At 37.3% G+C, this 15,270-nt stretch overlaps 2 protein-coding genes across 8 annotated transcripts in view; one reads left to right on the top strand and one right to left on the bottom strand.

Annotated features, from left to right (window-relative positions):
- The window catches only part of TMEM117 (transmembrane protein 117), a 522,112-nt gene extending 510,360 nt beyond the window's left edge, over positions 1 to 11,752 (top strand). For 6 of the 7 annotated variants that reach the window (XM_082422581.1, XM_082422573.1, XM_082422582.1 and 3 more), the window contains one exon: positions 9,618 to 11,752. In XM_082422581.1, coding sequence (XP_082278707.1) covers positions 9,618 to 10,264 — 647 coding nt within the window. In that variant the 3' untranslated portion in view covers positions 10,265 to 11,752. The other variant, XM_082422587.1, reaches the window with a different exon arrangement.
- Positions 1 to 15,270, bottom strand: part of NELL2 (neural EGFL like 2) — a 601,925-nt gene that overhangs the window by 123,968 nt on the left and 462,687 nt on the right. The window lies entirely within an intron of this gene.

The raw sequence follows: 15,270 nt of genomic DNA, 5'->3' as shown, positions 1-15,270 counted from the left end.
ACCCTCTCGGACTTCTAAAACAGCTATCACACACGTGGTATCATCATATCCCTTTGGGTGGGCTTTTGCTGGGACCATCTGTTCTTACTATCAGCTCTTGTCTCAGACCATCATGGCACTAATATTGTCTCTGACTGAATATCAGAAGCCCTATCAAAAATATACTGTTTGAGTGCAGAATATCAGGTTTAAAAAAGGGGGTAATGGAGGAAGACTCAGAAAATCCACTGGCCAGAAAGAAAAATAAAACTGTTAAAAATATTTAATTTGGGGCACGTCTGCATAGCTTTGTTATATATGCTGTCATTTATAGACAGGGGCAGAGGTAGGTTTTGTGGGTCCCAAAGCTTACACAATTTGGAACGCTTTACTTAAGAATATGAATACAAAATCACAACTAAAACTTGTATTCAGTGTCTGGGAAGGGAGCCAGGCATACAGGAATCTCTGATGATTCAGCATCATTACTTTCAAGGTAAAGCCTCCTGTGTCTTTGAACTAAAACCTTCATCCCACCAAGCATTATTTTCTAAAAATGTGAAAGGAGGAAAGGCTAGCTAAGTTTTTGCAATAGAGACTTCACATTAATAAAGTTTTCCAGAAGATGGAAATATATTATAATTAAGGCTTTGGGGTAGTATTTGCCAAATTATGCTGATTATCATATCATCCAGGAATTTTATAAATATACAGATTGTTGGGCCCCATTCCTAGTGGTCCCAACCCAGTAGATCTGGGCAAAGGCCAAGGAATGGGACTTTTGTAAAGCTGCCTTGGGTGATGCTGACCATTGAGAACCGCTCCTTTCTGATTGAGAAGACACCAGTGAGGTCAGACTGTCTCCCTGAGAAGAGCCATGCAAATGATTGGGTGTCTGGACCTACTAGAAAGGCTTTCGAGGATTCTGGGGCTTAAATTCAAAATAAGATAGGATACATGTGGGCTTTGGGGTGAAGGGCTCCACCATAAACTATTTAAATCCAGTTTGTGGTAAGATGGTCATGTGCTTCCCCAGATCCAAGATAAAAATTTCTAGGAAAATGGGACAGGTTTGGAGACAGAAAAAAGAACTTTCCCCTCTTGTTTTGTTCTGTTGCTCTCTTTGTTCTATGAATTGGTGAAGAGGTTGCTGAACACACTCTGGAGTATCACCCAACTCCCCTGAAAGGCCTTTGACTTTATCTGATGTAAGATAGTTGTTTCTGGGCAAACTCAGGTAAAACCCCCAAAACACAGTGCTACATGTTGTATTTTAACATGCTCAATAATTAGTAGCCTGCAAATTTGCAAGTGAACCACAAACACTAGCTTGATAGGTTCCTTCAAGTTCTACTTCTTTTTGTAAAGAGACCCTAATGCTTTCCTTGTTCAGCAAATCACCCCTGGGAGTATTAAGCATGAAACCCTCTATATCCATTTATGTTTCTCAAACTTTATGTGTATGAGAATCACCTGGAGAGCTTGTATAAAAGATCTATCAGCCACACACCCAGAGTCAGATGCCTGAGGTAGGAGGTGGAGCCCAGAATCTGCCATCCTCTTAAGCACCACCAATGATGCCTATGCAGGCGGCCAGAGAACCACACTTTGAGAAACACTGCTTCTGAGAAACATTTTCTATAGTTAGAATTCCTCTCATCTCAGCTTTTATTTATTTTCTATGCACTTTTTAAAACAAAAGCCAAGGAGCAGAATGCAAATTCAATAGAAATGGGGTAGCCAGTGAGAAAGGCACATGGTAGGGGCCTGGCAGGAGCTAGAAAGTTCAGAGTTCGGGCCAACAGAGGAGGTCCCAAAGCAGAGCATGACTGACCGGGGAAAGGTCCAGAAGAAGCTGGAGTCAGGGCTAGGAAGGGATCCTACAGACCTCCAGATAACTCTGTCTATTGCTTTCTCTGTCTGTGTTTGTTCTGCACCAGAAGAGCCTAGACAAGGCTGGCTGGGGTTCTCCCAGTGTCAAGGATGGCTTGATGGCCTCAACTATTATTTCTCTGTGATCTAGAAAAGATGTTCAGTGCATGCTGAGGCAATGGAATGTAAAGACTTGGTGCATAGGTTCCAGCCCTGCTACTAACTGGTGGCAGGGCCCTTGTCAAGCTCCTTAACCTCTTAGAGGTTCAGTTTTTTCATCTGTTAAATGGGGACAGTAATGGTACTTATCCCATAGGATTGCAGTGAGAAAGAAATTAATTAATATGTACAAGGCACTTAAAACACTGCCTGCCATGAAGTAAGCACTCAATAAGCTCTCAGTATTTTAACCTAAAGCTTTTCCTTTCATCCCTCCAGAATCTGGCTTTCCTATTTAATTCACAAACATTAGGTAGCCTGAGAGAGGGCTCTCAAATTATTTTCCCACTATTCTGAGTTCTTTCCTGTTATTTACTGTTCTGAGTCCTCAAGAAAGAGAAATCTAAGAATGAAAAAAAAAATCTCTCTCCCAATGAAATGCTCTGTATGTAGAGGGTCATCTGACACTGATGAGTTCCCATTGACATTTTAAAAGCCTTTAGGATCTGAGTATTTTTTAATCCTGATTCCTAGCTAGTTTTATTTATGCATGTCAGAAATAACTTGAATTGTTGCATCTGTTTAGCTCATCTGGATCCCCCTTGACAGATGGTTTGCTGCAGTATGTATGAGCTTTCAGTTTATAAGCTGGGCTACAGCTTATAAAAAATAAATCATCTCTATCCAAGGGTGTGTTAAAATATTTTTTTCTGGGAATTTTGACTTCAGTAACAAAGGGGATAAATGGTTAGTGATTCGGTCACATTGGTGTTTTTAGCCCAAGTCCATTGTTCTTCTCCTAAAAGTAAGTGCTAAATGCAACTGTGTAATTATCTCTTTTGCCCTCTTCCCTTTTACCTATAAGGTGAGTGCAAAGATGGATTCAAAATGTGATGTACTAAGTCTCAAGAGAGGAATGGCCTCTCAATTCAGTCTTGGAAGCTCCTCTGAGCCCTATTAATGCCGATCCTGGTGGAAGCTCTGCCATCTGTCATCCCAGCCAGACAAAGGAAGTGCCCCATTGGTGGCCATCATCTGAGTAAATTAGGAGAGGGTTGGGGGAAAGGCCAGAAGGAAGGCCTGTGCATCTGTGAGGCGAGAATTCACACTGCTGGCACGATGATACCCATGGGAAGCCTTTCGGCAAAAATGGAAAATGTAGAAGTAAACAAGCCTCTGTAGGTCTGTGTTCTATTTCAGTTTCCTGAGATGCGCGAGGGCACAGGTGCTTTACAATGGTGAGAATGTGGAAAATAATGCTGAAAACCCCTTCATTTTATTTCCACAGGTGCCTGATTTCTGGCAAATGAGTTCCCAAAGATTGTTTTTTAAAGAGCTCTCCTGTGTCAAACAGATCATGGAAAGTGCTGGCGAGGGCAGGCCAGTGGTCCATCCAGCAGAATATTCTGTCTGGCAAAATTAGCAAGGGACTTGTTATAGGGAAATACAATGCATCCCCTTCACCATGACAGTCCCCAGTGATCGTGAATTTATCCAAAGTACACAAGGATCTCTTGCTATTCTCTCAGTTATGAATTTTTCTAAACCTTTCCTGCAGCAATTTCCATTTTCAACACATTTGTGAAGCTCTAGGAGTTTACTATGTAAGTAAACTATGTTTACTTCTACATAAAGCAGCAATCCCTTTTATTTGTCCCAAACTCATCTTCTTCAAGGCCATGGTTGCTTTGCCCACTGCCTGTCAGTCCTTGCTGTCCCTAAGCTGGTCTGTCTTGTTCAGGCTTAGGTGTTCTGGGTTCACTTATGCATACATAGATGAGGATTTTTGTAATAAAACTCACGTGGTTTTCAGGAATTTGTCTTTACATCCAGAAGAAAGACTTGAAATATATAATTAATCATAATCTTTGAGACAAATATTTTGTTTTTCCCAATTTTCCAGATTTTGTCTGATTTTAGCAGTATCCTGGAATTCACCAGATCATGGTGACACGTGTATTTGACTTGAAAGACTAGAACTTCACTCCTCGAAATTTTTCAGTATCTCAGACATTTACCTAATGATTAGTGGACATTTTCTGAGCTAACATGTGTCTAAAACTAAGCTGAGATCTAGGGAATATGGAAATGAGTGGCACAGTTCCCAATCTCAAGAAAGTCAGAGTTTGAGGGTCCTCTAATTCAGTATAACTGCATGGCCTTTTCTTTCACATTTTATCTTCACAAGTTTCTACCTCTATTCATCATATTGGATTATGTCCTAAAGGAGTAGTCTACCACTTACGGAAATGACAATGACAAGAGAGGTACTTTGAGAAGCTATATTCATTTGCTTTTAAGTCTTAAGGAGATAATTTATTAACTCAAGTAACTCTCATTAGTTCATCAATTATTTAGTAATTATCTTCAATTTGCTAAATGGCCTCCTCATGGCCCAAGCACTTAATGTGGTTTCTAGATATCCCTAAAATACCTAGGGGGGACTTAAAGAGATGCTAGCTCAGTGAGAACTGTTTTCACTGATCATGTCTGGAATGAGAGGACATTGAATACGGCCAAGAAGCCTGTTACAGCAAACTGTTATTTATTTAATTATCCGAACGTCGGCTTCTTCAAGGCCGTGGTTTCCTGCTATCCCATAATGGACACTAAATGGTTCTGTGGAGCTTGACCACTGGACGCAGGAGTCTGGCTTAGCGGTGACACCCACTTGGTATAGAGGGCGCTTACAGCACAGCTCAACCTCAATGCTAACTGGCAACCCTATTGAGTAAAAGATTTTTCAAAATATTATAATTGCATATTTGAATCATGAAAGGTTCATTATATGGTGGAAATATCAGCACTTATAGTTTTCTTCCTTAGTTGAAAAAATAGCGCTTTCCCCCAAACTGTTGTCATTTCCTATGCTGAGCGAGGGTGATATTTAATGAAGAATTCTTTTAAAATGAACTAGCCCAGGATTCTGTAAACTCCCACAAAGTAAAATGATAAAATTACCACTGTAATATCATTTTTGACAATCAGTAAGATTCATTAAAAGCACAAAACACAAGAAAGAGGTAATCCCACCTACACCATGCAGGGATTTCTCATTAAAGGAGACAGTGAGGTATTTCAAGAAGGAGATTAATAGAAATAATGTATGGATTATTACCCTTCCTCCTTGCTGATTTACATTATGCTATGTAGTTGAAACAACAGGGGAAAATGCAAAATCTCTCATGTGATAAATGCCGAAATACCAAACCTCTTGTTATGGTTGATTGTCGGTTCACAACAACACACATGGAAAAATGACAGTAGAAGTACTTCTAGTCTTTTCTTTTTTGTGTCTTATACCTTGTCATGTGTGTCATTTCAGGGACTCAAATTTATTATTTTATGGTAAACTGCGTTTCTCAAAATATACAATCTTTTTTAAGGAAAGCTTTCTCCATCTGAAAATTGTGTATTGCATCTTTTTTTTTTTGCTGTAATGGTGAGAATTTTCTGGCCAATCATAAAACATTGAGGTTTAGGTGATGTTTATTTCACAGAATCATCAAAGAGACTTTTAGGACAGGGAAGAAATCTTAAGGATTACATAGCTGAACTCCTTCACTTTATAGGCAAGAACACTAAGGTTGAGTTGTCCCACCTGATTTTGCTTTCTAGTCTGCTGCATCTCATAAAAGTAGTTTTTTAAAGAGGAGAGAGCATTACCAAAGTAATAAAACACTGTATAGGAAAATGAAAGAATGGATGATAGAGAAAGATGAACATCCTTCCTTGTACAAATGGATAAATGGACCAGAAGTTATGTCAGGTGGGCAGGAAACAAACAAAAAGTAAGAAGAGCCATTTCTTCTATATTTTCAGCTGTTCCAAGTTTCAACTGAGTGGCTACAGCAGTGGGGGGAAGGACAATGCTACCTTCACAGAGGAGAAAAGGATTCTCTCCTCTCTGCACTTCCCCACCCCCAACACAATCTGTCTGCAGGGGAGGGAAGAATCTATCTGCTTCCAAATTTGTGTATAAAAGACCTTGTCTCTGGACTAATACTACTGCAAGCTGTAGACAAATTACAATTGCTAAGGATTTTTAACAAGTTAAATATGGTGATTCATAAAGCATATTTACATATAGCTATACACTGGATCCTCTTGGATAATTAGTCCAGTGATATCTACCCAGTAATGTCAGTGCTCAGTAATTTATTCTGTTTTATCCAAACTGAAACATTTAGGATATATCTTTCTTACAAATCCTTACACACTCTTCTCTCTCTCTTTTCTATCACTAAGATCTTGTATTAACTGGATTGAAGAAGTAGAAGGAAGAAATGGCAGAAATAACGCTACCCTATATTTTTGGCAAACAATACATTTCAGAGAACTCTCAAATGTAACTTCTCATTTTATCCTCACAATAATCCTTTGAAGTGGTTATGTTGGTATTATTCTCCATTTCATAGAACAAAAAATTGAATAGTTAATAAGTAGAAGGATTTGGGGGAAGAGGACAGAATCATAGAACTGGGAGGCATCTAGTTCTGTTTCTTCAATTTGAAAATAAAATTGCTGAGATCTGGAGAGGTTAAACAAGTTACCCAAGGTTGTATTATTTAAGATGAGTATTAGATCTCCACCTGCTGGTGTCCAGCCTGCAGTTTTTGTCAATATGGTACTCTCTCTCACAAATCAGTAAAGATGTGTTAGAGCAGGGTGATGGTATCCATGTCAGGCAACACATTCCTAATGTGTGTCTACTTCACCCTATCTAAATATTCAGACACCAGGTCATGTGAGAAACAACATACTGTGATCCTTTAGTGTGACAGTTTAGTGGTCAAACTGACCCAGCACCATTCAACTTGGGTAGAGAAAATAATTTGAAAGAATGGAAAAAGGCTCCTTCTATCCTCAGGGTTCCTTCAGTTTGATCACTGTACATTCACTACCACTTTTATTCTCTGATTTTATTTTTTTCCTTTGACTATTAAACATTCCCTGAGCATCTTCTCCCCACCAGAAAAACACCCTTCTCCAAGCTCCATGAGCATTCCTCTTTTTCCTCGCTGATTCCGTGATGCTGCTTATATTCAGTTTCTGACGTCATTACCCCGGAAACAGGACCCTTTAAGAAGGACTGCTCTGTTCATGAGTTTATAAAAGTGACCTAGAAAGGGTACACATTTTTCCAAGGGACCTTTATGAGTCAAGAAGGTGATGGTCAGTCACACAAGTCCAAGGACCTCTTCCCCTCACCATCCAGTCTGGCTTCATAACCCATGTAGTTTACAACAAGGGAATAAGGATGGCTCTTCTCAACAAAGACGCATCCAAAGCCCTTCTCCCAACTGCTTCTATCACAGAAGCTACAAATTAGTGCCTCCGAGATACTGAATGATAATCCCTGAACTTTTATATATCACCTGTCTCTCATTCTGGTTGACCTTTTTTTCCTATGATATTCTCCATTCTTTCCCTTTTCTCTCCCCTCAGGCCCTCTCTTCCACATTACCTGATCTTTTTCTGTATGTTATTCTATCTGTAGCATAATAAAAGCATATACTAAAAAGAAACATAACATTTTCTAAACTGTTCCCTGTCTTACTTTTCTTTCTGGGACCACATGAATTGCTATTTCCTTCAAAATCTTTTCTGCAGAAATTAGCCCTCAGTTTTTATTCCATTTTCTCAACATCTGCAGCATTAATGGTTTGTATCACTCCTTTGGCACCTCTTAAGTGTGGCCTCTTATTATTATTTATCTGTTGATGTTTCTATCCTATTTCCCCCATAAGATGATGAGTTCCTTCCTAGAAGGCAGTAACATATGTCTTCAGCATCTACAAAGGTACCCTCCACAGAGTCTATTCTGAGCACAATAAATGTTTGGTAATGATGCTCACCTTTGTATTTGAATTTCTCTGGCTTGAGTTTTCTTAATTTGTTTTATGGTTGATTCTGTTTTCGTTCTGAAGATTCAAGAGGGCAGGAGTGGTTTGAACTTAACAGTACCAGATGTTATAAACATTTTATCATATCTGGAAACGTTTCCAATGTTCTATCTTACTTTGCAGTTTGGGTGTGCCAAATAAATCATTCAGGCAAGAGCTTCCATTACAAATATTATAAACCCTGTATAGTTGAATGATTTCAGGACAGGCAGAGTTATAATTTCCCTTCATATGGTTTACATAAATTCTCTTCATAGAGAAGAAGTTGCACCTTTCCATGCAAATGAAGACATTATCATGACTTAGGCAAGGCTTTGATGATAATAATAGTAACAATTACTGAGTTCCTATAATGTACCAGGCATTGTGCTTAGTATCTAATAATCTCATGAAATGCTAACAGCTTAATAAGTACTCTTATTTTCTGCTTGTAAAGAAATTGGAGTTTAGAGAATTTAAACAACTAACCCAAGGTCACATAGCTAGTAGGTTTGGGAGCCAGCCCTGGATTAAAGTTCTTCAACTTGCATATAATAGGAGATTGAAAATGTGTAATGATGATGATAAAATACTTTCTTTAACTCCTTACAAAGTTATACCTTTATAGAGCTATGTGTTCTATTGGAATACATATTAAAAAATACATTTTTACCAATCTTAGTTTAAGAAGTTTGCCCAAGATCCTGTCTCTCATGTGAAGCAGTAACTTAATAATGTTCACTATCACTATTTTTAAATACAAAATAAAATAATTTTGACATAACACATATAATTATAAATAAAACTTTGAGAACCTGTTATATATATCAGTTAATTCTGCAAAACTATGAGCTGAGTATTACTATATTATTTTGATACACTAAAACTTGGAATAAATTATAATAAAAATTATAATGGAATCTAGTATCCCTTGAAATTTTTGCAACATTCTTTCCATTTAAAGATGCAAAGATTTCACTAGGTAGTATGTCTCTAAATAATACCTATCTTATTTAGGTAAGATTTTTAAATACTACAAAGAAGTCATAATAATTACAGTATCTCCAAATCATGTCTTCTACAGCTTTGGTTATATTTATATGTCTGATAAATGGATTCTGTTCAATGAGAATTTGATGCAATTATTTTTAAAGTCTTGTAATGAATGCTCAGGATTATTGATCTGAATCACATCAACTAATGGTTTAATCAACAGGTCACCTACAAAGAGCAATGTGAATTCAATTGATATACTGCTGTGCTTGCACTGCAAAATGATTTATTTCTTTCCCTGGCTTAATTATAAAACTGTAAGAGATAGTCAATCATACGTTGGACTTTTCTTAAGAATTTCATCAGAACTTTGTTTTTAAACCTTAATTAATTAATTAACTTAATTGTTCTATAGAATAACCTACATGGAACCAAATTTGAGTATAACTGTGGTGCCTTAAAAACCAGGAGATTTAATCTAGAAAGTGTAAATACCATAAATTACTGGCTCTGGGATCTACAGTTACATTTTCACGTGCCTAGAATCCATTTAGGAAATTTCCATTGCCAATTCACTTAATGGCAGCATAACACTCTCAAAAAAATTTTAGCAGGTCTAAAATATTAATAATTTATGCTATGATACCAGTATCTCCATTTTGTAGGAGAAAACTCTATTGAAGTTTTATAGGTCTTTGACTAATATGCAGTATTTCTTTTTTAATGCAGGTAAATGGTTTAACTATGGGATTATCTTTCTCGTCTTGATTTTGGATCTTAATATGTGGAAGAATCAGATATTTTATAAGCCTCATGAATATGGACAGTATATTGGCCCAGGGCAGAAGATATATACAGTGAAAGACTCAGAGAGTCTAAAGGATTTGAACAGAACCAAGCTATCCTGGGAATGGAGGTCCAATCACACCAACCCTCAGACTAATAAAACCTATGTTGAGGGAGACATGTTCTTACACAGCAGGTTCATAGGGGCAAGACTTGATGTCAAGTGTCTGGCTTTTGTGCCAAGTCTGATAGCTTTTGTGTGGTTTGGATTCTTCATTTGGTTCTTTGGACGGTTTTTGAAAAATGAACAAGGCATGGAGAATCCAGACAAAGCTTACACACGCATGAAAAGAAAATCCCCATCAGAACAAAGCAAGGACATGGGAATCACGCGAGAAAACACCCAGGCCTCAGTGGAAGACCCGCTGAATGACCCCCCCTTGGTGTGCATCAGGTCTGACTTCAATGAGATCGTCTACAAGTCTTCCCACCTAACGTCGGACAACTTGAGCTCGCACTTGAATGAATCGACCAGCACCACAGGGGGCGACACAGATCCAACGACCTCTAAAAGTACACCGACGAATTAGAGCCGCTTATTGGGGGATAGCACAAAGAGCAACCCTGGGTGTAACTTTCAAAAGTTAGTCTTTCCTTTTGTAAATGTTAATGTTTATGTAGCGTTAAGTAAAGAATTACAAACAATGCCACAACGGTGCTCAACATGCTTTTTCTAGGACTCATTGTTTTCTATTTGTATACCTGTGCCTACAGTATATCTAACAGTCCTCTAGAGATTGCTTTTTCACAGTTGCACAAGCTACTTACTGACTTTACAGCCTAGTAGATTAGCTGGTTACCCATGTATCTGATGTTCAACCATTGTGGTGCCTTGAGACATTAAACTTTTTAACTGTACCAGAAACGAAGTGTGGAACAGTTCTCTAACCTGCTTCACATGGGTTTTTTTTCATACAATTATTTTGATCTCCACTTGATGTCTGAGCAGGAAACAGATATAGCCAAGATGTGGTTCAGGAAATATGTCTCGGTTTCTTATTCAGCAACGGAGTTGGTGACTTTGACAGCTGGACTGCAGAGAAGCATTGTGATTACCTTTGAATTTTTATTGGCTGTCTGCCAAACACAAATACAGATGCAGAATTCTGTAATAGGGGAGTGATAATCCATCATGGGTCACTACTTGTGAAATGTGACTTTCTCCAACCAGTAATTGCAATTAGATAATAATACCTAATTATGTTTTCCCAATTAAGGTAAATTGCTACCTGATTAAAAATCCTGCCCTTCACCTTTGGGAACAAAGGTTAAGATGCACAGTTAGGTGAACTCTCAAATTTATTGGCATTTACACAAAGCCCTAGAAAACCAAGAAACTGAAGTTTTAATCATGTGAGGGTTGCACAGCCTACCATTCACAATATTTGTACATCTTTCTGTAAATATGGTTGTTGACAGTGAAAATTGAAAAACATATGCCAACCCTGAGCAAGGGAACTCCTCTAAAAAATCATGCTGTGGAACTTTGTAAGGTAGAAAAAAGGATGTGCATGAAAGAGTCTGTTTACTGGCTTGTTTTGTGTGTGTGTGTTTTGTTGTTTTTGTTTTGTTTTCTTAAGAACTAAACATCACACATTAATAAATCAGAATTATACATCAGTAATTATGTGATGTAATTTTTTGTTTATAGTAGAAGAGATCAATTGTATCTTAGTTTAACAACAGCTCATTAATTTTTTTTTTTAACTCAAAGCCAAGCAGGCTAAGAAATGGAATGCTCCCAACTTGCTTTAATTTTGTTCCATAAATTGTGGTTACATGTTCCTTGAGGGGGTTGGGGAAGATCACTTTTAAGGTAAAATTATTTTCCTGTCACATACTGACATAGCTGTATTTTGTCTTTATGATTTTTTAAAACCTCTCTTGTTTTGATCTATCTGCTTTTAAGCTTGCAGCATGTTAAATTTAGCATACATAATAGAACTGTGCATTTATCTGTCACTTGAGAGTCAGCTTTAATAAACACCTTTCTATGATTGTTTACTAAGCAACTGGAACCATACCCCTGCTGTTTATTTTACCTTTAATAGCCACACATGGTGTACTTAGAATCGTAAGTATCTCTGACACTAAAATTGCAGAGATCAAGCTCACTATAGTAACCCACTGACCGTTCTGTCCAAAGAAACTTACCATGTTATCCCTGACATGTAGGAACATTGGCCATGACCAAATTTGCATAGTGGAACATTCAACTTTGGGCTCTGGGACAAGTAAATAATGCCACTTAGGACTATATTTTTATTTATTCTGAAAGTCATTGTCTTGTAGAATGAAGAAGAAAGTTGATTTAGAAAGTGGGTGTTATTATCAGTATGTAGTCCTTATGAAAATATTATTTGAGAATCTTTATTTTAATGAAAGAGTGCTTCAATGAAGGAATCTAGTCGGCAGAAGTAAGATAGAAAACAAACCAACCAACCAATCTTAGAGCACTATGCTTATACATTTCAAAGGATTGACTATCAGCTGATATGAATATTTGTCTTTAAAGTTTCCATGAGTTTAGTATCAAATAGAATAATATCCAGGGATGACACTTTAATAGTCAAACAAGATTCGATCCTTCAAAAGCTTCCAATATTCAATTGTATAGACCAATCTTGACCTTTTTATCGGCATGTGGGTCTCCCTCCTTCTTTTGCTACCTCTTTTGTGTATTGCACATTTCATTTGCACCTATTCCAACTAAAGATTAGAAAATGAAATAAAATCTAAGTCAAAATCTCACCCATCCGTGTTTAGTGTCAGATCCTGAGTCATATGTCACTGGACTATGACTCTGCAGAGCTTTATGAATATCAAAATATTTGGACTATGGAGGACACTTAAAAATGTGTAGTAAATTCAGAGACATTTTAAAAATTCAGAAAAATGGTGAGTTTAAAAGGAGGATTAAAAAATTACTAACCAAAATTCTAAAGAAAGCATAACAAATATGATGCCTTAATTGCAATGATGCTTAAAGACTATAAACAATTATATATCTACTGTTCAGTAACTATAGTATTTTCTTTCATGCAGTTCAGAATTTGTACTTATTTGACACAATTTTAGTATCCTGCATCATAGGGGACTTCATTAGTAGTATAAATTGAAAATTAAATAAACCCTATGACCTTATGCCTGATAATATATGCCTAGACATAAATCTTATCACCATGTGCCCATTTAAATTATATAACCACAGTCAGTTATCTCACCTCCTTATCCTGTTCACTTATCTTCTAGCACATCTAAAATCATCAGTGAATCCTATTAGAAATGCTAAGAATTATTTCTTCCTCATTTGTCCTAAGAGTCAGCCAGGCATAAAATCTCCTGTCACTTTTATACCATCGGATTTCACAAGTAATGTCCAATAGCACTACGGGCTGACAGTACAAGGAAAGAAGTTGTTCAACACAGACACTCATATTTGAAGGTGCGAGTAGCACTGTGGTGTCTCACCACTGGGCTCTGCAGCAATTCTGTTACACTCTTTGGCTGTCCTGTGAGTCCCAACACAACCCAAAACAAAACATGAGAAAGGTAATGCTGACAAGCCTCTACATACCCTCTTCCACCAGAGGACAGAGAGCAGAAGCAAGAAGAACTACAATCCTACAGCCTGTGGAACAAAAACCACATTCACAGAAAGACAGACAAGATGAAAAAGCAGAAGGCTATGTACCAGATGAAGGAACAAGATAAAACCCCAGAAAAACAACTAAATGGAGTAGAGACAGGCGACCTTCCAGAAAAAGAATTCAGAATAATGATAGTGAAGATGATCCAGGACCTCAGAAAAAGAATGGAGGCAAAGATCAAGAAGATGCAAGAAATGTTTAACAAAGACCTAGAAGAATTAAAGAACAAACAAACAGAGATGAACAATACAATAACTGAAATGAAAACTACACTAAAAGGAATCAATAGCAGAATAACTGTGGCAGAAGAACAGGTAAGTGACCTGTAAGACAGAATGGTGGAATTCACTGCTGTGGAACAGAATAGAGAAAAAAGAATGAAAAGAAATGAAGACAGCCTAAGAGACCTCTGGGACAACATTAAACTCAACAACATTCGCATTATAGGGGTCCCAGAAGGAGAAGAGAGAGAGAAAGGACCTGAGAAAATATTTGAGGAGATTATAGCCAAAAACTTCCCTAAAACATGGGAAGGGAAATAACCACCCAAGTCCAGCAAGCACACAGAGTCCCATACAGGATAAACCTAAGGAGAAACACGACGAGACACATAGTAATCAAATTGGTAAAAATTAAAGACAAAGAAAAATTATTGAAAACAGCAAGGGAAAAACGACAAATAACATACAAGGGAACTCCCATAAGGTTAACAGCTGATTTCTCAGCAGACACTCTACAAGCCAGAAGGGAGTGACATGACATATTTAAAGTGATGAAAGGGAAGAACCTACAACCAAGAATCCTCTACCCGGAAAAGATCTCATTCAGATTCAATGGAGAAATCAAAAGCTTTACAGACAAGCAAAAGCTAAGAGAATTCAGCACCACCAAACCAGCTCTACAACAAATGCTAAAGGAACTTCTCTAAGTGGGAAACACAAGAGAAGAAAAGGACCTACAAAAACAAACCCAAAACAATTAAGAAAATGGTCATAGGAACATACATATTGATAATTACCTTAAACGTGAATGGATTAAATGCCCCAACCAAAAGACGCAGACTGGCTGAATGGATACAAAAACAAGACCCATATATATGCTGTCTACAAGAGACCCACTTTAGACCTAGGGACACATACAGACTGAAAGTGAGGGGATGGAAAAAGATATTCCATGCAAATGGAAATCTAAAGAAAGCTGGTGTAGCAATAATCATATCAGATAAAATAGACTTTAAAATAAAGAATGTTACAAGAGACAAGGAAGGACACTACAAAATGATCAAGGGATCAATCCAAGAAGCCGATATAGCAATTATAAATATATATGCAACCAACATAGGAGCACCTCAATACATAAAGCAACTGCTTACAGCTATAAAAGAGGAAATTGACAGAAACACAATAATAGTGGGGAACTTTAATACCTCACTTACACCAATGAACAGATCATCCAAACAGAAAATTAATAAGGGAACACAAGCTTTAAATGACACAATAGACCAGATAGATTTAATTGATACTTTTATAACATTCCATCCAAAAACAGCAGATTACACTTTCTTCTCAAGTGCTCACAGAACATTCTCCAGGATAGATCACATCTTGGGTCACAAATCAAGCCTCAGTAAATTTAAGAAAATTGAAATCATATCAAGCATCTTTTCTGGCCACAATGCTATGAGATTAGAAATCAATTACTGGGGAAAAAAACGTAAAAAACACAAACATATGGAGGCTAAACAATACGTTACTAAATAACCAAGAGATCACTGAAGAAATCCAAGAGGAAATCAAAAAATACCTAGAGACAAATGACAATGAAAACACTACGATCCAAAACCTATGGGATGCAGCAAAAGCAGTTCTAAGAGGGAAGTTTATAGC

Source organism: Balaenoptera physalus, assembly GCF_965194825.1.
Source record: "Balaenoptera physalus genome assembly, chromosome: 13".
Lineage (NCBI taxonomy): Eukaryota > Metazoa > Chordata > Mammalia > Artiodactyla > Balaenopteridae > Balaenoptera > Balaenoptera physalus.
Note: the sequence above shows the minus strand (reverse complement) of the source record. Positions and strands in the feature narration are given on the sequence as shown.